Here is a 23,287-nt window from a genome sequence, read left to right on the forward strand (position 1 = left end):
GTCGTTGGGCCAAGAATGACGTGACATTTTGTACCACGTGATGGCCATGTACTTGGCGACTCGAGGCCAACGTTGCCGGGCGGAGCCGAAGTTTCGGTTTCGATTTCCGCTCGTGTTTAAAATCAGATTTAAAAATATATATCCCATTTTTCGCGAAGCAAACGACGTAGTGTGTTTTACTAGGGCTTTTTATTCCGAAATCAATCATTATCCCTCGGAATTGAGCGGAGTTTCCCTTTAAACCCATTTTTGGCGAGTCCAGTGTGCACTGGCTTGCACCCAAGAGGTTTAAACGTACTAGAAAAGAGCATAACGTCAGCCCGTAGCTTTTGCAATTAATCCTCTCGGGGAGGAGTCTCCTCTTATAAAGGTGTGTCCTCCTAATATTTTTAACCTTCTTGCTTGTGCTGATCGAGCGAGACGTAGCGAGAGTTCGAAAGGCTGTGGGAAAGCTGCCCCCAGTACAAACAGAGCGATGCGGCGTCTGCTTGCATTTCTGGTGAGAGAATATCCCTCCTACACAAATTTAGCAAGACACAAGTTTGGCAATAGACTTAAAAGTCGGGAGTGTTACTTTCCCCGGAAAGTACCAGAAAAAATACTTTGAGAACGGGTACATAGCCAGAAAACGTACTTCAACTGAAGTACAAAATTTCTAAACTTACTTAAAGTAGTACTTTGAGTACAATGTACTTAAAGTACTTCCCAACACTGCCAAAACGTCACTAGTGACAGAAGCCACCATCTGAATGAAAGAGAAGAGCCACTGTGACCGTCATCTTTCAGCAAGCATGACAGAAGATGACTCGTAATGTGCATGCTGGTACAACACCCATCTAAGCCAAAAAAGTCGCACCATTGTATAAGCCAAACCTCCTATAAACGGTTGTTTTTACGAAAAAGTTGGTACATAAGTCGCACCTTTGTATAAGTAGTACTTATATATTTGCATGGTCATCCTGTGGCAAGGCTGCATAACTGAAGTCCATACATATAGAGAAAAACGTACATAGGTCGCACCACTATAACATGCGCCGAGTGAGGTTGTGGAAAACAAAAACCCCAGTTTCTACACAGAAAAATATTGTAACCGTTACATGACTATGAAATTAGAGTTACTGTACATTACAATATTTTCGGGAGCCAACAGTTGAGCGAAGTCTCCAAAGTGTGCATTACCATATTTGTAGCATTTTCTGCACGAACGGAAGGAACAGGTACAAGAAGACAGATAAACAATGTCTCGTACTTGGCCCAGTTCGAGACATAGTTTATTGTCTTCTTGTTTCTTTATAATTGGTGCCTGCATGTTCACAAGAGCAGAGCATACTTGGACGACCTGTTCCATTTGTGGGATTAGAGTGAGCGGGATTCTGTGTTTCTAAATGTGGAAATTTTTCAGCCTTTGAATTACTCTCTCCACATGGATGCGGACCTGCGCAATGTGGAAGGTGTTGTCCATGTCCTCCTGGGAAAGCTGCTGACCTCCAAGTGAGAAAGGCGGCATGACAAGCACAGCACCCTTCTCAGCCATGGTAGTCCAGATGCTGGGAAAGCCCTTGTCGCTTAAAACGACATCGCCGGGTTAAACCAAAGAAACCCTGAATTTACTGTGATGTGACTGTCACTGTGTCGCCCCCCATAGATTTTAGATACGAATGAAATCATGCCATTAGGAATTATGCTAATTAGTAATTTGATGGCGTAGCCGCTCTTGTAACTCTAGTACATGTGGTGATGCTGCTCAGGGTCGGAGGGAGTTTCAGTACGAATCTGTGCAATCTATGATGAATGTACAGCCTGGATAGTGTGTTTTGAAGGCTGGTGGCAGTGACTTCTTGATGATGTCTCGAGCTGGCAGAAACAACCAGCGCTCGAGCCTTACGCTTAGAATGTCCAGTAGTGCTTTGAATGTTCAAGACGCTGTCGTCTTGTGGACCGAGAAGAGGGCGGCTAGTGCAGTGAAGCTGATCCCCAGTTTAAGCTTCATAAGGAAGAGGGTGAGTTTGTCCTCAGCTGAAATGTCGCTCTTTCTGTACCTGATTGCTGGTGTGAGGCTCAACAACAAACTAAAACAGTCATGGTGACCCCACATAGGTCCTGGAGAGCGTGCTCGGATGACTTGAGCGACTCAAAGCCAAGGAACCCACACTGCCGTCGCCAGTCTCCCTCCGTGCTTGAAACCTGAAGAGAAAAATTGCAAAATATAAATCACCTCTATACCATATTGCCACACGCTTACGTAGCCAAGTCGGCAGCACGTCCGGCTCACACGCAGGTGGTTCGGGTTCAATTCCTGGCACTGCATGTAGTTTTATCTTTCTTTGTGAAAGTAGAAGTTTGGGAAAATTGGAGAACCATCTAGGCCTATTCATGGGCAAAATATATTGTGCAAGAAGCATTGAGGTAGAATATTCTAGGCTCCCATGGAAGCCGTGCCGTGCCGTACAAGTCAGTCTCTCTCTTGCGCTTGATTGTGCTATTCTGTTGACTTTCGACACTACCTCTTTGTATTAGTGTTTTCAGCTAAAGTTTGCCAAATCAAATGTTTTGTTTCTGTTCATTCGTCGCCTCATCATCTGTCATTCGTGACAATACGAGTACTTTCAATTGAGCTATGCAAAGTAGAAACTAAAGTATTTGAAGTTGTGTGTAATCTTGAAACTAGGACATTTAAATTACCACATTCATTTGTTCTGCATGAGTGACCCGAGTTGATCCGCCCTGGCCATCCATTGCTGCAGTGGTCCTCCGGTCTGTGGCGTGGGATCACACTGTGTTCCCTATGGGGCAATAACAGGTAAAACAGGCTCTATAATATTGCTCATAAATTTGATGCTACCGAGAAATAAAGAAATTATCTCCACTAATAATGGTAAATATTGAGAGGTAACAAATAGTGGGCATTCATATGTCAAGACAGAATTTGTACCTCTGCTTGTAATGGGGGTTTCTGAATAATGTGTTTAGCAATCACATAGCCACAGGATCGCTCACCACTGTAGACGTGTGCTTCTCTGGCACCGCCTCGGCTGCAACGTCCACCAGCATCTGGAGGGGGTCCCAGTCAGCATCATTCTCGTCCTCGGCGGTGGCCTCCGACCTTGGCGTCTAACTGGGAACAGTAGGCGCCTCCAGCTGTGGTGGCTGAGGCTGAAGTCGTCCTGACCTGTTGAACAGCCTATAAAGGGAACAAATTAGTACTTTTAACATATGTCCCAGAGAGGGTTTTGCATTTAACAATAAAGCTGTAGGAAAATTTTGAAACAATTGTCAGTAAAACAGGTCATTTTGTACAGCAACAGAGACCTCCTGGAGTCTGCTTGAGTGGTGCTACATTCTTTTAATTACAAGCGAAATAGCTTTGTGCGTCTTTTTACAACTGAGAATATTCTACTTCAAGTCAAATTCTAAAGAATTGTGCATATCACGAAATTCAATTCCGGTAAATGCAGAATAATGGCCTCGGGTTGGTTTTTTTGCAACGATAAATATCAACCAGCTCACTTGGCTTTTTTAAAAGTACATCTTATTCGAAAATACCCTCCTGCTTTCATCGAAAATCAAATCCGGAAATGCAGAGCTCTAGACAGAAATCAGGTTACTAGTACCTCTTCGCCCTCTCCACGTTGGGTGCCTTTTTTTGTACACTGGAGGAAAGATTGTCGGGATGTAAGATGGGTGGGCTTCCGCGTCGTTCCGGCGATTGCCGACGAAATGGGCGCTGCATATCCTGGTCGGCGCTGAGGGCATCCAGTTCGTACTGTCCTCGCTGAAAAAAGGAATAATGCAAGACTTTTGTTGCAATATACGAAAAACTGAGACGAAATAAAATGAGAACGACAGGGAGGAGTTTGTCGTCCCGCCTTATTCGATAACAGTACGGCGTTTCGGGAGCGTACACGCGCAGCCGAAGCAGGGCAAAAGCGTCTCGGGAGCGTACACGCGCAGCCGAAGCACGGCAAAAGTAAAGCGCTGGAGAGCACTCCAGGCGAAAGGCAACGAGAGCGACGCCGTTCTCACCTTGTCAATGACTAAATTTAAAATAATAATGCAAAGAAAGTGCGACGAGGCGATCTGGGTCCCGTCAATCACCACACTTAATCGAGGGATACGCAACATAAATGGGATATCCAGTCATACACGCATGGCCAAATTGCTTTGCCGCGTTTGGTATTCACACTGTTTATGTTCTGAAAAGGATTCCACCTCGTTTCTCTTTCGGTATATTGAGCGAAATTCATGCATCAACAAAAGAAAAGCTTACTTTTGCCGGCGCACTGCCACGATCCAGGCTTGGCGTCGAGCACACTCGTATGGCTTTCCTGGAAACCGATAGAACTTCAACGGTTGGCCACTAGTCCTGCTATTACTACAGTCACGGAGGTTATTACTGCAACCGACCACACAGCAGTACTTAGTGCTGGGCGCGCATTTTTTTTTCCATCGCAACTGCCTCGATAAGCGTAGTCAACTGGCGATGGCGTCGAGGCAAAAAGAAAAACGCGAACCACTCGGATGATAGCGTCCCACCAGGGGCTGGAATGGCGCTGTAGTTGGCGGCGAAACTTGAGTGCTTCGGCGCTATTCACTTTTTCAAAAATACCCCCAAGCTTCTTTGCACTAAAACAAAAATTTTTACCTCGGGTGCGACAAAGAGAAAAAAGCAAAAGGAAATTGTGATATGAAGTTGGCATTGCTCGTGTTGCTCCACTCGACGTCCGCAACGTAAGTTTTCGCCACCGCTGACAACGGAGTTTTGTCAGAGTGGCGTTCGACAAAAAAGGCAGGAAAATCCCGTCTGAGTTTCGAGCATTTTTGAAATAAATAGCACGAAGGTCAAGCGATTAAATTAATATAGTAAGAAACGGTCTGGATTGGATACACACGGAGAGGGACCCATTTGCAGAAGAAACTGTACTAAAATATTGAGGTGGGCTGGTCGAATGCGCATTTTAGAAAACTGTTTGTTTAGCAAACAGACACGTCATCTGTGTCATGTTTTCTATTCTACATGACTGCGCTTTAAATATTCAAGTATATTATATCAACAAACTCTACTGTTCAGTTCTAGAGATGTTTTACAAACCTCGTTTACCTACTCCAGATAGATGAAGTGTAGAAATCGCCGCAAAGCAATTAGATCGTTTTCTGGCTTTCCCAAGTGATTATTTTTTTAGAGATATAACATTAAAATGAGGGATCTGGTACTTTCAGCTTTTGTTTACTGTGAGCCATATGGATCTTTAATTATGGTTAGTGGCATAAATTACATGCTGATGTGCCAAAAAAAAAAATCAATCAATCAACCATCCTAGTGTGTGTGTGTTGCTGCTGTGCATGAGGACAGGTGCTGTGCTGGGGCAGCAAGAGGTTGTATACATTGATAAGAACCAGCACATAAACACGCATTGTAAATTAAGCAACACACTGAGCACGTCTTTGTTTATTTACTTTGAAACATGCTTTACGATCACATCAAGTATTTTTGGCACATAACAAGCTTTTCTATGCTGAATGGCCTAGTAGAGCTGCCACAGTCTTAGCAAAATGTACTGCGGCATCATTTGCTTCGGGCGGCTCTTGAACAGCACATGCTATTTTTTTAAGAACAGCTTGTTTCTGAGCCCATATGTCATTTGACGACACAGGATTTGGGCTGCCTTGACCGCTTTGAGCTCTGCCGCTGAACTCTGCTAAACTCAGGAGAGGGCGGCTGGTTACTCGTTGAGTCTTCTTGCTCATTGTGCTCCCAGCTTTCGTCTCCGACTGTGGTTGGCGTGGGTGGCTCAATGCATTCTTCAATCTGTAATGTGGTGGCACAGCAGTAACGTTACATATCAAGCAGTGATGACTTCAGTTTTATTAATCTTTCATTTTCTTTTTCTCTTTTCGCAGTAACAAAACATAATATTTGAAGAAAAAAAAACCCCCAAACTGGGGGAACGATGAAGGACGCTGCAACACGCAAGGTCTCAAGCACAGCTGTGTTGGAGATATTGTGTGTTGCAGTGGCATTCACAGGATTTCATTTCGAGGGAGAAAAAGTTGAAAAGATAAGGAGAGAAGAAAGATCAGAAAAAAGACAAGTATTTTAATGTTGCTTTGTTTTTCTGGCAAACTATGCATTCCTCAGCTTATAATTCAAATAAAGCGGTCATACATATTGGCTGTGGGATGATTATTTATTTACTTTTTAAGGAAGTAAATGCCTATAGTTATTGACACCAAAGTTTGCATACGTACGAGCATGAAGAGCATGCAAAACGAATAAACAATAAATAATACCTGCTCCGGGGATTATTTATCGTTTATTTTTGTCGAGCTCGGCTCCACCCTTGCAGTAAGTGCATTAATTTTTCATCCCTGCTTTCTACTCGCTTTTACTAAATAGCAGGCTGATATTAACTTTCTCATATGATAATGTAATTACGGTTTCTGTGTGTTCGTCGAACACGTCGCTGAAGGAGCGATGGGCAGGCTGCGGCACAGCGTCCAGGAACCGTGTAACACGGAAGAAGCGCCACTTCCCTGTGTACATGTCCTCCGAGCCATGGCCACTCTTTGTTTTTGTCGTCTTCTGCTTCTCCTTCTGATATGTCCTCCGTTTGTTGCCAAATAGCGTCTTTAATGAGTCTGTAATAATAAATAAATGTGTGATCTTCCTGTCTTCTGCAGGGAGTTAGAACTAATAACTGTGTACTATAGTTCATGTGAAGGTTCTTTGCCATTTGTTCATGTGGGATTCTCCCCTTTCGATACAGCGTGAATTTTGGTAGAGTTCTAGTTTATATTTACTTGTGTGCACCAGAGTGATTGTGGTTGTTTTGGGGCATGTAAAAGAAAGAATAATATTATTATTACTTTTATTTTTAAGGTAATGGATAGTACAACGCTCTATGCAATATTATGTTTGGAGAACCGCTTATGATGAAAACTGTCATTATTCTGCCTTATCGCGGCGCCTGTGAGACCCCTGTTCTACTTTTTCTGTTGCGCATTTCGAAGGTATACCAACGCTTCAACAGTACGGCAGAAAATTCAGACATAGTGTAGACGAAAAAATAGTAAAAAAAATAGTCGGAGTGCAGGCGAGCTGGTGTAAGGTGAACGTGATTGTAAACCTGAGACTGGGGCAGAAAAGAGAACACAACAGAAGGTAGTAAAAGAGGAGGTGTCTTGAGGCGTTGCCTCCTCTTTTACTACCTTCTGTTGTGTTCTCTTTTCCGCCCCAGTCTCAGGTTTACAATCGTAGTGTAGACATACCCATGCTGTAGGGAGTGTACGCGGGCCAACCTTCGGTCATCGCATGGGCGATGTTGTGCCATAGGGACATCTTTAGATGATTATTTGAGTAGTCGTCGCGACTACTGTCCCACAGAACGAGCGCGATGAAATAAAAAGTTTCATCGTCACACCATGCCACCATTGTCGCACAGCAAAAGTTTGTCTTTAATAGTGCCGAAAGAAAACGACTTTGGATTTGTATTCCAATCCGAACAATAAAAGTCAGCTTGTTGCCAGACTTAGCACTTCAACTATACTAAAAGCGCCGTGGTCCGCCACCATAGTCCGGGCGAGAAAAGTCGCTTGGCATTTCTCAAACCAATGACGTAAGATCATGTGATGCGCGGCCCGCGGACCAAAACAGCGATTTGGTTTTTCGTGTGGATACACCTTAAAACTAGGTGTGCTTGAAAAAGCTGGTGCTTGGTTTCAAGTTCTGCCATCATGCTCAGTCCTTGAAGGTGCTGATGAGGTCAAAGAGCCTCCTGGAGGAATACAGAAGGACTCTCCGGTCAAGCACGTGCGTTGCAGAAGAGATTCCCTCTGGTGCTGCATCTGCAGCGACCAGACAAGACGTCTCGCACTCGCCGCATGAGCTTTTCAGCATTGTTTTTGCAAGCTGCATAGCCCGCCATGTTATAGAGAAGCCTCCCGTAACTCTTTTGGGCCGCATAGAAAAGGTGATCCAGCACTTTCTCTGCTGCCTGCAAATTGCCTCTTTCGATAGCCCAATCGACCAGCTTCACTAGGCACTCCTCCTTGGGAGCAGGAGGAGAGGAGCAGCTGAGGATTGTGCTGACTCCAGCTGGTGGTGTGTTTCCTTCTGGGGGTCTTGTAGCACTGTCAAATTCTGGAGCACTTGCAATACTCAGAAACCGGCTTGAACCAGTGCTCGTTGGAGTCGGAAAAGTGTCGAATGATGCTGAAAAGGCGCTCCACGTTGGCTCTTCCTCGGCACATCATAAAAAATGTGTGCCCCACTTTCTTTCGGGTGTTTGAGAAGGTCCTGCGTGCTTGTCAATGTGACCCGGAGTCTCTCCACAGTACTTCTATTAAAAAGCCGCTCCCTTGTGCGTGGACCTCCGATTCGTCGAGGTAGTTTAGCACCGCCTTGAGGCGCTGTAGCTGCCCTGAAGACCTGGAGAGCAAGCAAAACTTGTAATGATCATGGCACATTGTCTTTGCACTCTCTATCCTCCTCACCCCATATGTGCTGCTCTCGGAACTACTTTCTGCTGGAAGCAGGGGAGTCTTCCTCTTTCGCAAATGGAAAGGAGGAACTGAGGGGGAGTTTCTTTTTTTCTGACTGCTTCACAGCCTTTTTGGCTAAGCTAATTTTATTTGCTATAATGGTTATGCTAATTCGTCATAACTACATTATTCCCTGCTACCTTTTCACTCGCAGTGTTGGACAATTGCACGCTGATAGAAATCCCTTGACAACATTGACATTGTCCAGCAAAGCCTCTTTTATGTAGCCATTTGTTTTTAGAAAACTGAATGGGGGCTGACTAGAGCCCTTCTGGTAGTTTTCGACCCCATCCCTGAATGCCTCTCCTATTACTTGCCATGAGTGTTTGTTATTCAGATCAGAACATGTCAGCCTACAATGTTCTGTTGTATTGTTTATTTTCTGAGGACGGGGGGCTTTTCTATGGACCAACTTTTTACCTTAAATTATCTTGTGTAAATTGTGCCCATTAAAAAGAAATTGTGTCAGGTGTTTTTAATATATGTTAAATATTTGTATATATTTATGTATTAAAATCCTGCATTATCCTAGGGTTGTTTTAACGGCTGCTTTATAGATTCGGACATGAACTTTTGCAAGTTTGAAACTTTCATTTTACTATTAGTGTGCTTGTGCAGCGCATGCACACCTCTTAACTCACTTCAGCGGCCTTGTAGGGGTCCACAATGATATCGCTGTGAGATCTCTAGCAGAAATGGCTCATAAAGTTGCAGGGTAGTTAATTGCTTCGGAAGTTATTGACTCACCAACCGTTGCCTTGTCCTTCTTCCGGTGACAATGGATCTTAAAAGGTGAACCCTGCTTATGGGTTCTAACCGTGAAAAAGACTTCCAGGTGCCCAACTTTGCTTTTCTTTATGCCCCTTTCCAGGTAGTGCAACTCAAGGCGGGTGCACAGCTCCAAAGTGGCGTTTTTAATTTTCTTTCGGTCGAGAAAACTCGGTTTGAAGTTCTTAGAAACACTGGCACAAGACTTACTCCCAAACATTTCCTGGGGCATACCAACATCCCTGTCAGCCTGTAGTGAACTTAGTCTATTTTTCTGAAAAAATTACACCACTTTGTTAAAGTTTCTTTCATCAGGGGATCAGGATCTTGCTTTGGAACAACGCGTCAAACAGCCCAGTCTTTCCAGAACACACAGACCTCTCTTTCTTGTCGGCATCAGTCTTTTTGGAAATTCGATGCACTACAGCCTTCATGTCGTGTCAGACGTGGTTCAACACTGTACTTTGGGTCTTTTTTCAGGATCTTTTTAACATTGCCAGATAGGTGGCCGTCTCCCAGATCTGTCAAACATCCTTGGCCGGCTATGGGCGCACAAGGCTTCCTTGGCATCCCTGCTCTTACATGTTGCCATGGGAACTCAGTCACTTGTGTCACCAATTATAGATGTTTTGAATGTCTATGGGTTCCCGAAGTCGTGATGCCACCGCACAGACACAATTCATACAAAAGTCGAACTTGTCTTCAATTCTTGGATCTCAGGATCCTACATATGCACTTGGCATGGCTTCTTGACGGTTGCAGGCACCCGGAAAGTCCCTCCACTTTGGCAGGACTTTCACCTTCTTTTTGTTGCAGAAAGACAGGTACCAATCAATCAATCGATCAATCAGTCTTTATTTGCACAAAAAAGTATAACACGGGAAGCGTGCGTGGCGGGCGTGGCTGGCCCGTATGCTGTGGCGCTTGTTAGCCAACTTTCCGTTAGTTAATGATTAGTAGACACAAAACTTAACGTGAGCTCGTCGTCTGTGAGCGTTACACAACTCTGGGTCCTTCGCAGCAGACTTGAGGGGTACATCGCGCAGCTTGTATGGACACTTCCACAATGCCTTTCCCCCAGCAAGCGCTGTAAACAAGAAGGTCGGGTGTGGCCGCAAGAAATGGGTGTCCTTTCGCAATCATAAGGCCAGGCCTCCTAAAAGTGACATATTCGTGCCCCGCTGTTGCAAGTGCTTCATAAGCTGCAATGACCTTTGGCTCATTTTCAATTTTCCATACCTGGCTGCTGCTGTTGAAAAGCGGTTCCTTTGAGGATAGCATATTCGCTCGAGGAGGGATTTCGAGGTATCTGCCAAACTCGTGTGGCAAATGAACCTGAAGTTGGAGGCGGTGATACGGCCGCTTCGGTATTTGTGCCAAGGGAGACTATCACTTTGCCGACACGTCTTCTGCTCAAAGGCCTCAATGGTTGAGTCATCCATCTCGAGCAGCTCGGCCAGGCTTGCCGTCTTTGCTTGAGACTCCTCCCAGGTTAGATCACGGGCACTAGGATCAAACAGCTGTAGCAAATAAGATGCAGTGCAGCTGCTGATCTTTGGTACATGTCATTATATCTAGGATCAGTAGCGGCTACTGCTGGGCGAAGGCCAGACCCAGTTAAAAATACCCATTGGGTCCAATTGGATTTTCCAGTTGGTACCAATTGCCAAAACCGGTTGTGTTTTGGAACGCCCGGTTGGAAAAAATGCCAATTGGTTCAATGTTACCAATTGGATTTTTTCCAATTGGCACCATGACCAACTGTGTTTTAGAACACCCAACTGGAAATGTACCAATTGCTTTTTTCCCAATTGGAATCATAACCGACTGTGTTTTGGAACGCCCAATTGGAAAAATACCAATTGCTGTGGTTCTGATTAGAATGGTTCCAATCGGAACCACACCAATTTTCCAATTGGTCTGAAATTCCCTTTAGAAAACTGCCAGTTCATACACTTTTAATTCAAACTGTAACCAATTAGAAAGATAGCTAGCAAGAGAAATTAGTTTTCTGATGCATTAGCAATTAACACAGCCAAAGGTAGAACTCCCAAATGAAATTTCAAATTGAGCATGTCTCACATAAGTACGTCTAGATATGCCAGTTGGATATGTTCCTAACAAATAGGGTTTTACTATATACAAAACATTTGAAGCCTATTCTGAAATAACACATTATTTTAGAAACACATCTTTTCTAGTTTTTTTTTTAATGAGTTCTTTGCAGTCACACTAAATAATGGCAAACACCTTTGCAAGATATGAGAAACAAGCAAAATTAAAAGGAGCGCATTTATTACAATAGAAAAGGAAACACTAAAACCCAGTTCCGACCCAAAAAGGATTTTTCTTTTTCCTTCTACCGAGAGTAGGACGATTCCTGAGAGACGCTATGACGTCCTTGAGCATTTGTTTAGCATTCCCCCCGCAGTTATTATGCAGATATGCTCTTGGACAACACTTGTTCCCTGGATGGTCTGCAGACACTGTAAATAGGCACAAACTGGATCTATTAAAATCAGAGCTGCATTCTTCATGCTTGAAATTCTGAAATGAACAATGGAACAAGGAGTACATTAGCATGAATGCCAGTCGGTATCATGACGTGGGTAAAACATGAAAGCATAGAAATCAATGAAAGCTAGATAATAAGGATAATAAGTTAGTATGGGCTTCTGAATTATGATAGTGATCCAAGGCTTGTCAAAAAATTTGGAAGGATAAATGGCTCACAAGTCTAACACACCTGGCAGCAGAGAGTTGTGTGTTGTCCGTTCAATTCGGTAGTTTTCTGCCATCTTGAGCTTCTACATCAAAATTAGTCCCTTTTTACATACCTAGTGAGAGAAATTTACTATGTTGTTATCAGCTGAGAGGGGATCCAAAGCTTTGCAGTCAGTCTAATTTTGGGGTTTTACATGCCAATCAATGACGGGCGTCTGGCACGCCCCAGTGGAGGTTTGAGAATTGATGGGACCACCGTAGTATCTTTTGACATGTAACCGAAAGCATGGTCACCACGGACCCTTCTCTGCAATAAGCATCCATCAAATTGCGGGCACCTCGGCCGGGATTCGAACCCGCCACCTGGGCATCCGTAGGCCGGCGCTTTGCCTTGGAGCCAAGGCTTTGCAGTGCAACCATTCGTTTCAACAATTTTGACTGCAAGGAACTATTCGTTCTGTGCACACTGGATCTCGGAAAGGATACAATTGTCATTATTTGAATGTGTGAGGATACACATGCCTTTGATTGCAAAAAGAGCAGAGCTAGCTTTATTCTTACAGCTGTCCATATTCAAATGAATATTTATGATAGCATGCTAGCTGCATTCTGCACAATGGAAGCACTTAATAATTTACAAATATTGCAAGCAACACGTGGCAATAAAAAGAATGTTAAGAGCAACCTAAAGAAAAACAGCAAATATATTGAAGGCTCAAATACTGAATGAGGAAATAGTGAGACACTAGAAACTGTTTGCTGCAATGGAAAGCGTTTTACAATGCGATGTGTGCACCGCATGGCAAATTTTTTCCCTAACGCGGACGTGCGGCAACAGTTCCAAGCATAAAAGCAGGTAAAACAACAAAACAGCTAAAAGCAAACAAAGCAGGTAAAAGAACACTTTAGCAAACAAGGTTGACCACGTGAAAATATTCAGAACTTGCTTCAGGAGTCCGAAGGACAAAGAGAAAAATTGCGCTCACCGCAGCTGCCGCGGAACGGAGTTGCTGGCTAACCCCAGCATGTTGCGGTTCCCCCAGGCTTTCCTTGGACACATTGATTAAAACAAAAAAACGTCAAATGTTGGAAAACTTGATGAAAATGTCAAAATGTCACATTTTCACATCCCCCTAATCGCATTCCACACACATGCTCCCAGAAAAAACAAACTACTATTGGTGTCACTAGCGATGGGGCATTCCAACTTTGAAATCAAAACTATTAGTAAAACTAAAAAAAGAATTACTAAAACGAAAAGCCATCAAATTAATGATAGTATATATATATATATATGTATATATATATATATATATATATATATATATATATATATATATATATGTCACAGAGAAATAAAAAAAAAAAACGAAAATTCATTTTTTTTTTCAAAAAACGAATTTTTGAAAAAAACCTATGTTTTTTCAGAGTTTCCTTTTAGAGAGTCTAAACTGTCGCAATTGGTTGCTATATATGGAAAATTAACTGGAAAATTAATTTCCAATTGGAATCGTAAACTCTATGATTGGAATGGTTAATGGGTTGTTTTATACCAATTGGAATATATATTTCCAATTGGAGTGACCAAATGGAAAAATGCATTCCAATTGGAATGGCCAATTGGTTGATTAATACCAACTGGAATATATATTTCCAATTGGAGTGACCAATTGGCAAAATGTGTTCCAATTGGAATGGCCAATTGGTTGATTAAGACCAACTGGTATATATATTTCCAATTGGTGTGACCAATTGGGAAAATGCATTCCAATTGGAATGGCCAATTGGTTGTCTATATACCAATTGGATCCCACTGATACCAATTGGTACCAATTGAAATTCCAATTGGAGTCAATGGGTATTTTTAACTGGGGAGTTTGTAACATTGTCGAAAGGGACTTTCCTGGTAGATAGCTAGTGAACAGATATATTAATGAAACAACACGTTAAAACAAGTCGAAATCTGCAGCAACAGTAAAATGTAGAAGGTGTATACATGGATCAGGGTGAGTTTTCAACAACTCTTTGAACAATTTTTTCTTAAACAGCCGTTTGACACGGCTAAGATCACTTGAGAGGTTTAAACGCATGGCAGCACCACAGTCCTGATTTTCGATGTTTATTTGTTGACAGGAGGGACAGACACATAATACATATCATGCTTTCAACGTAAACAGGCAATTCAGCACAAATAATACAAATTCGGAATTAACTGCTAGTATGCGTACAGGAAGCTTACTTTACATACATGTCACCAGCTTCCATCAATAAACGTGCATGGACACCACACATGCTTGCTCAGGTTTTTCACAGCAGAAGCTCTGGAGGCTTGTATATTTTTGGCAAATGGGAGAACCTACCTGATACTTTATGCAGGAAACTGCTTTCAACTTAATATAAATGCCTGCAAACTCACCATCGGGCTTTTTATACACACGTGCGTAAACCCGGTTACTCGAAGGAGCTGGATGATTTCGGGAGCGCCCGGGGAGTGGACAGGTTCAAGCAGTCGGAGCGACAGGTGCTTTACGGTAAGACGCGTCACTCCCGAATTCACGGCACGCCGTCAGTTGTGTACTGGCGACAGCTAGAAACATCCTGCCAGCAAATGTCGGAGCGTGACGAGCAACTGTGGCTTGGGTATCAGAGGCAGCCGCCTGTTGTCGCCATTCGGATCAGGCGGTCAAGCCACGGCCGAGCAGCTCCTGCGCCGTTGTCGTTTGTTGTCGCACATCCCGGTGAGATGCATACCATCACGGAGGGATGGCCGTTTCTCTCGGCAGAAAATATGCGTTCCCTGAGGCAACGCCGCAACTGCATGAGACGAGTATTGAACCCGGCGATCTCATATGCAACATCACATCGGCAAGCCATCATGTTGAAATGACTACAAAGTCGCGTTCACACTCTCAACAAAAGGGTAGTGTAGGGTACTACGTTTGGGTTAGTCAGAAGTCGTCGCAGATATCGCTACCCCCCCTGTAGTTATACTAACAACCCCATTGGTAGTCACACGGTACGCAATCGACAGGTAGTCACAGTGGCCACCCCCAAAAGCAACATGGCGGCTGGCAAGCAACAGTGGAGCAATGCGAGTAAGGCCTTGCGAGCTGGACTGCTTTTTTGCTAAAATCCGATTCTCAAGTGCGTAAGTCCGTTGGCTGCCTTCCGTGCACACTAAAGCACTCCAAGACGCGCCTCGAAGCACCGGCACCGCACCTATTACGAGTAGGGTCGACGATGTGAGGGGGGGCATTCGAGGGGGTTTGTCCACGACTGCCTTCGGCGCGGCCAACTGCATTTACTTCGCGGCCAGAAAACATTCAAAGAAGGAATCGTATAGCGACAAATGGAATGATGTCTTTATTGAACAGAGTATCTGCTTGCTGTGCTTGCCGCACGTGATCCGGCGTTTTCGGTTGACAGCGGCGAGGCGAAGCATCACCGATCATTCAACGCTCCTGCTCACCTGTTAGCATTCGTTATCCACTTTCAAGTCCCTGGTAATCCTCACCGTGTCTGTGCACGCACTTGGCGCTATTCACCGCACAGAACACCCATTCAACTGGCTATGGGACTGATCCCACTGGGACTAGAGGCCAGAACCGAACCCTCCGTAGGCTGCTCCGTGGAGCCATGGAACGCCTCCATGTTCTCACTCGAATAAGTAGACAGATAAACGCGCGACTCCTTGAATTGGGCGGCGACACGCGCCACCTAACGGACAGCGCTCAAACTAAAAAAAAAAACCAACAGTCTTTTTTTTTAGCGCCTCGCCAGAGATGCGCGTGTTTACATATCCCACACCACACTTCACACATATGCAACATACAGACACCACAGGATTTTATACATGAACGCATTCACAAGCAGCACAAGGTACAACATGACATGTTGACACACTAAATTCCTTTTTTTTGTTACCTGATTTTGACACGACACAAACATTTACATTACACAAACATGTTTACATGACAGCTATATACAAATGAAAAAAATATGAAGCCGTCATTCATTCATTGGCTGACGTTGACACATCAAAATTCTTTTAACATTTCTAGCGGTTCAATTCTTGATAACCAATCGGGTACGGTGGCTTGTGTTTTAACGCCTTCGACGTACGCCACAACACTGACGAAAATACATACTCGCAGGCCGAGCGTCGGCATCATTATGGAGCCTCGCCGTGCGGGAGCGCCATAGACTGTGAAGGCCCAGGAGCATTATCAAACCAAAAGGCACCCCCTCGTCATTGTCTGTTGCCAAGAAGCGAATACCATGCTGATCTAAAGGAAAATCTTTGCATATAGATCTTTGAAGCACATCCCAAAAGGCCCCTCCCAACAATGCAAGGAGACACAGGGACTTTGCAAGTGTAACAGATCGATCCCCAAGGGACGAACATCTTTTTTCTTCTAAATATGTTCTAACTGACAACATGCCTGTGTGAAGTTTAAAAAAGAATGTCTTAACCCCCGGCTTAGCTAGCATCCTCTTCACTCCTTTCAGAACATCCTGCCCTAGGCCTTCACAATATATTGCTCTATACCTCGGGACAGAAAATACGCTATCTCTTATATCTTTATATAGTTTTTTGTGTGTCACGTTACTTAAATATTCCATAACAAAACGCATCTGCAAAAACCGAAGTGAGCATACAATTTCTCTAAAAAAACCGCGAACAGGATCGGATGTGCACTTTGTGGACACTATGAACTGAGGCAGCGCACGCGCCAACCTCATCTGACACACAGTTCGCAGGAATGGGTCAGAGGTGTCACGAAAAAACAGAAATCTGTTCACTACCTGGTGGACAAACAGGTGAGTCCATCCAAGTCCTCCGTCCCGGACTTGTCTGAACAGATTGTCCCTGGCACACTTTTCCTAGGATGACGCCCAAATAAAGACAGCAAACACTCGATGGAATTTTTTAACGTTAACTCGGGAACAATACTACACTTGCATAACAAACCATATTTTGGAGACATAAAATAAATTGCAAGCTGTGGCTTTGGCAAACATGGAGATTTCTCTCCTTTCCATTTTAGCTTTAGTTTCTTGCACTTGTGCGCTCCAGTATTCCCCGCTGCTTTTATAACACTCGAGCGGAACTCCCAGGCACTTTATGGGGGCTGTTACCCATCTGGCATTTGCAAACGAACTTGGGCTTGGAGGCTAATCCCCATGCTAGCTCGTTCAACACTCCCTTTGTTAGTGCAGAAAACAGCGTTGTCATCTGCATTGGCCAAAAGATTAACTTCTGACCCACTTAGTTGGAAACCCTCAATCTTTTCACAATGCTTGATCGTTAAACATAACGCTATAGATACGATACAAAAGCGGATAAGGGGACAGCCCTGGCGCACCGAACTGTGTTCTTCAATGGGGGCTTCCAGATTCTTGTTTACAATCCGCCTTGTAGTACAATTTCAGTAAGCCAGAGCAACGCCCTCAAATTACGTCAACCACATTCACATAATCCAAAATCGCAAACAGAGTAATGTGCGCCACACAGTTAAACGCCTTCTCGAGATCGAGCTGAAGGACTGCTACTCTAGCATTTAAGGCGTCGCAACAGTCTAAAACACACCTCGCCTTGTGTATATTGGGGAATATTGTGCATCCTTTTATGCCACACGTCTGATGTGGGCCAACTATTTCTTTAATAACAGTCTGCAATCTTTAGGCTAGCACCTTCATGAAAATTTTATAATCAACATTAGTTAATCAAATTGGTCTATACGCTGTTATCTGTTTAAGTTTGTCCCACCATACCCGCACGCAGGGGGCACCTACTTTAGTACGTGCTTGGTGAGTGGTGTCACTACGACCCCAGAGCCATGTGGGTTTGCCCACCCACATCTGGCTGTGCGTAGCTTAACCCGTGTCCGGGGAAAAGGGGACCCTGGCGGTGTAGCTGAGCCCGGGGTATGTTTGGACCCTTCGAGGCCCCCCGAGGGAGGCAATACACCGCTTCGGCCCCTGCTTCTCGTAGACTGGTGTCCTGGCTTGGCCCGACCAAGATGATTCAGTAAGTCGCCTCTTCTACCCTCTTCTTCCTTCTTTCACTTTTCCCTCCACCTCTTTCCCTTTCTTCTACACTCAATTCCTTTCTTTTTTACCTTCTTAGGAGGCAAGGGCCAACCTTGAGTGAAAACAGGTCCTGTCCCTGCAACCACACTACCCCGCAGGGGGCACCTGTGAAAGCAGGTGTTTGGAGAGTGGCGTCTCCACGGACCCCGAGCCATGCGGGTTCGCCTGCCCACGTCTGGCTGTGCGTGGCTTTCCCGTGTCCGGGGAAAAGGGCATCCTGGTGGTTGAGCCGAGCCCGGGGTAGGTTTGGACCCTTCGGGACCCCCCGGGTGAGGCAATACACCACTTCGGCCCCCGCTTCCCGTAGACGGGTGTCCTGGCTTGGCCCGACCAGGATGATTCAGTCAGTCGCCACTTCCACTATCCCCTCATTTCTTTCAGCGTTCTCTTCTCCTTCTTTTTACTCTTCTCATTTCTCTTCCTTCCTTTTTACCCCCTTTGGCGGCAAGGGCTAACCTTGGGTGGCAATAGATTCTCTTGTCTTGAACCACACTTGGTTATAGCGTCTTGGTAGTACTGGCAGAGCAACATTCTCAGACAAGCCCTAACTGTTATGAGGTGCTGCCTGTCCCCATGTTGGGCTCCGTGGTGGGCGGTACGCCACGGATGCTGAATTTTATCTGCCTTCTATGGCGTCCTCTACCAAAACCTCTTCAGGACAAGCGTCCAAGCGGCCTTATCCTGAACTAACCAAAGTAAAAGATGTTGAACCTGCAACTTTCACAAGATTTTTTGTTATTCATTCTGAAGATGAACAGCGCCCCGTGGGAAAAATGTCTCCTTTCATTGTGGCAAAAGTTCTTGAGAACTTGATTGGTTATAACTACAAAGCAAAGAAGATGCATTCCAGTGATCTCCTTGTCGAAGTCAACACTAAGGATCAAAGCATGGCGCTCCAAAAACTGTCCCGCATCGTGGATGTCCAAGTAACAGCTGCCCCACACCGCACACTGAATACCATTCGAGGGGTGCTCTCCGAGGACGACCTCCTACACTCTAGTGAAGAGGAAATTCTCGAAGGCCTCCGACCATCGGGTGTCGTTGCTGTAAAGCGGATCATTTTCAAACGGGATGGTGTGGAAACTCCAAGCAAGCATGTTATTCTCACGTTCGAAAGACACACTCTCCCAGCATTCGTGAAGGCAGGATACCTCCACTGCCGTGTCCGACCGTATGTACCGAATCCGCTGTGGTGTTTTCGGTGCCAGCGGTTCGGTCATGGCGCTCGGAGCTGTCGAGTGGGCCTGACAGCAAGTGTCGGATCAGGATGCCTAAGTTTTTTGTCGTTTCGTTGCAGCTGCTGTTAGCGTTCCTGGTGCCGTCCTGCCCATCGCTATCGGAAAACGTCAACACCGTCATCGGAGGCAATGTTTCATCGGCGACATCGGCAGTTACAAGTGTAAACAAGTTTCCGTTATCGCTTGGCCACTCCTGGACTGGTCAGCAGGTGACCCCTACGGTGCAGTTTTCGTTGGAACCCAACGAGTTACCATCAAGAGCCACATCGACCTCAGCGCCACAGGGTAGAAAAGCGGCAGCATCCTTCAACTTCGCCAGTGGGCCTGACAGCAAGTGTCGGATCAGGATGCCTAAGTTTTTTGTCGTTTCGTTGCAGCTGCTGTTAGCGTTCCTGGTGCCGTCCTGCCCATCGCTATCGGAAAACGTCAACACCGTCATCGGAGGCAATGTTTCATCGGCGACATCGGCAGTTACAAGTGTAAACAAGTTTCCGTTATCGCTTGGCCACTCCTGGACTGGTCAGCAGGTGACCCCTACGGTGCAGTTTTCGTTGGAACCCAACGAGTTACCATCAAGAGCCACATCAACCTCAGCGCCACAGGGTAGAAAAGCGGCAGCATCCTTCAACTTCGCCAGTGGGCCTGACAGCAAGTGTCGGATCAGGATGCCTAAGTTTTTTGTCGTTTCGTTGCAGGTTAGTAAATTCAAATACTTTGAATTCAAAAGCAACTTTTTGTGTTTGTTTGTGCTGCCAGGCCCCAAGGCATGCTTTACGTTGTATCTTGAATTTCTAGAGCTGTTTAGCGTTGTTGATGCATATGTCCAAAGTGAGGGATTTGGGTTGTTTCTACTACTTGGTGGGGATATTGAAACCAACCCTGGACCCATGACCAAAGCGCAAGAGGAGTTACTCAACAAAGTTTATGAAATAGTTGTGACGCTTCAGACCGGGCAAACCGACATCCTCCAGGAAGTAAAAGACCTAAAGGCTAAGCAACATTCCACCGAGAAATCGCTGAGTAATCTCGCTGCACGCGTCGACCAGTTAGAGAGTGATATTTCTACGGTAAAATCAGTCAGCGTTAACAGCGACGTGGGCCCTTCCCCACAGATAGCCGCGGCTGCTAACGAGATATCGGAGCTCAGGGCACGCTGCGATGACGCGGAGAGCAGAGCGCGCAGATCAAATCTTCTTTTTTTTGGCTTCCCCGATAAGGATAAGGAAACATGGGCGCAGTCGGAAAAGACTGTTGTAGACGAGTGCCTCGACAAGTTAGGAGTTGTTCTTGCACCGTCGTGTATCGAAAGGGCGCATCGTCTCGGTATGTTTTCTCAGCAAAAGTGTCGCCCAATAATTGTAAAAATGTTTTCATACAAAGATAAAGAGGCCGTACTTTCTAAGGCCTACAAATTCAAAGGAACATCATTTTCCGTGAGTGAGGATTTCATACCATCAGTGCGACTTCCGCGGCGAAAGCTATTAGAATTTGCAAGACCACAAGATATACCTTTCAAGCTGCGCTTCGACAAACTGCTGATTGGAAATAAGTGCTATATCTATGTACCTCAAACAGACTGTGTCAGTGAAGTGAACTCCCACGGGCCAGAACAGAATTTACCTAGACGTAACGCCGAAATTACTAACCGTGCTTCCGCTCAGCCAGAGCGTGACATCGTAAATCCTAATCAAGCTTCAGCTTCGTCATAACGTTCAAGGAGGGGTGAGGCTGCTACTACCAATACTTTGCCTAATAATAATATTTCTGTTCTTTTTACGAACATTAGAAGCATTATGAATAAACGGGACGATCTGTCATCAGTTGTGGACTCTTCTAACGCGGATGTTGTCGTGTTAAGCGAGACATGGTTGTCCAGTAAGATACGCAACTGTGAAATTTTGCACTGTCAGAGACGTTTCAACTTCTATCGTCACGACAGGGAAGAAAGGAAGGGTGGCGGGGTGTTGGTCGCGGTAGCAGAAAATGTACCATCGTTTTCTATCAATATTGTTTCTGAACTCGAGCTGCTATGGGTTGGTCTCCAGTTAAAAAATAAAAAATACATTTTAGGCGTGTGTTATCGCCCTCCTTCTAGCAATACTGTGTTTATAACGAATCTGCACGATGCGATCAACTCAGTCATTGTTCGTTTCCCGAATGCACCGATACTACTGTTGGGTGATTTCAACTACCCCTCTATAATATGGTCAGACGAGGGTGCAAACCTTAGTCACTTCTCTTCTGAATGTAGTGAGTTTTTGAATCTTTGTTTAGATTTCAATTTCTCTCAAACTGTTACAAAACCGACGCGTACGACTACAACAACTTCTGCTGTGCTTGATCTCATATTAACAACATCGCCTGAGCTGATCTCCTCGTTAACTTACATGCCTGGTCTCAGTGATCATTCCCTACTACACTTTTTTTTAAACATTCCTGGACGCAGTAAGTCCAATCAGACGAAAACATTTTTGGACTATGCTAGGGCTGATTTTAATTCAATCAACAACGAACTTTGCCATTTTCTAGAGGACTACATGGGTTGTTTTGCTGAGCGCTCAGTTGATGATAACTGGTGTTTATTTAAAGAGAAAGTTATGTCACTCATGAACGCCCATGTTCCCCTTCGCGTGGTATCTTCTTCACCAGAATCTCCATGGTACAGCGTGACATTAAAAAAGCTGTCAAATAAAAAGAAACGATTATTTCGCACTGCAAAGCTATCGGACCATGTACAACGCTGGGAGGCCTACCATGTTGCAGCTAACGTATATAAGAAAGCAGTCGAAGAGGCAAAATTACATTACTTTAACAATACGCTGCCGTCAATGTTGCTTAACAATCCGCGTCAATTCTGGAAAGTTATTAACCCTCCTTCTAGTACTGGCATAGTGCTTAGGGACACCCATGGAGAGGAGGTGCCAAGTGAAGTGTGTTCTTTTTTGTTAAATGATGTGTTTGTTGGATCTTTTTCATGCACGGTAACCTCAGATTGTCCTGTATTTAGAACTTATTATTTTTTGCCCATGTTTCCTGTTATTGTAAACTGTGAAGGTGTATCTAATATTATTGAAAACCTTAAAACCAATACGACCGCAGGCATTGATAATATTAATGCTAAGTTTTTGAAAAACACTAATACGTACTCATGCGTTATCTTATCTAAATTATTTTCGCAATCACTCGAACAAGGAGAATTGCCAAAAGATTGGAAGGTGGGGAAGGTGATCCCTCTCCACAAAGGTGGCGATAAGCATAACCCTTTAAACTTTCGTCCCATTTCTTTAACGAGCATTCCTTGTAAAATCCTTGAGCACATCATTTACACTAACATTTTCAATTTTCTAGATTCAAATTCGTTTTTTAACTCAGCGCAACATGGATTTCGAAGGTTTTATTCATGCGAAACTCAACTCCTAACCTTTACTCATGACCTTCACGTAACACTTGACCGGGGTTCCAGGACTGACTGCATATTTCTTGATTTCTCAAAAGCTTTCGACAAGGTTCCTCACGCGCTGCTTCTTTATAAACTCCGTAAACTTAACATAGATCTAAATATAATCGCTTGGATAGAATCGTTTCTATCAGACCGTTACCAATTTGTTCACGCTAACGGAACTAATTCTTCAACTTCACCTGTCAAGTCCGGTGTCCCACAAGGTTCCGTATTAGGTCCACTTCTATTTCTTATATATATTAACGATCTTCCCACGCATGTATCTTCTTCTATTAGCCTATTCGCTGATGACTGTGTAATTTATAAGGAAATCATTAACGACTCTGACATATCTGCTCTTCAGACCGATATTAACAACGTCACCCGCTGGTGCGATAATTGGCTTATGGAACTTAACACCTTTAAATGTAAATCTATGAGAGTGTCCCGTCAAAATAACACTTGTCCCTCCTACTGTATTAATAAC

The 23,287-nt window shown here is 44.5% G+C and overlaps 1 protein-coding gene and 2 pseudogenes across 1 annotated transcript; all 3 read right to left on the reverse strand.

Annotated features, from left to right (window-relative positions):
- Nucleotides 1-270: 270 nt before the first annotated feature.
- Nucleotides 271-3,051, reverse strand: LOC115324798 (annotated as a pseudogene).
- A 524-nt stretch (nucleotides 3,052-3,575) lies between these two features.
- On the reverse strand, nucleotides 3,576-4,991 carry LOC121835839. Its single transcript, XM_042290353.1, has 4 exons — nucleotides 4,981-4,991; nucleotides 4,268-4,393; nucleotides 4,096-4,099; nucleotides 3,576-3,864 (listed from the first exon to the last, which is right to left on the reverse strand). The coding sequence occupies exons 1-4, from the start codon at nucleotides 4,989-4,991 to the stop codon at nucleotides 3,586-3,588; spliced, it is 420 nt and encodes a 139-aa protein (XP_042146287.1). The 3' UTR covers nucleotides 3,576-3,585.
- Nucleotides 4,992-5,473: 482 nt separating this feature from the next.
- LOC121047217 lies at nucleotides 5,474-7,336 on the reverse strand (annotated as a pseudogene).
- Nucleotides 7,337-23,287: the final 15,951 nt, after the last annotated feature.

Source organism: Ixodes scapularis, unplaced genomic scaffold, assembly GCF_016920785.2.
Source record: "Ixodes scapularis isolate PalLabHiFi unplaced genomic scaffold, ASM1692078v2 PGA_scaffold1__304_contigs__length_218370807, whole genome shotgun sequence".
Classification (NCBI taxonomy): Eukaryota; Metazoa; Arthropoda; class Arachnida; order Ixodida; family Ixodidae; genus Ixodes; species Ixodes scapularis.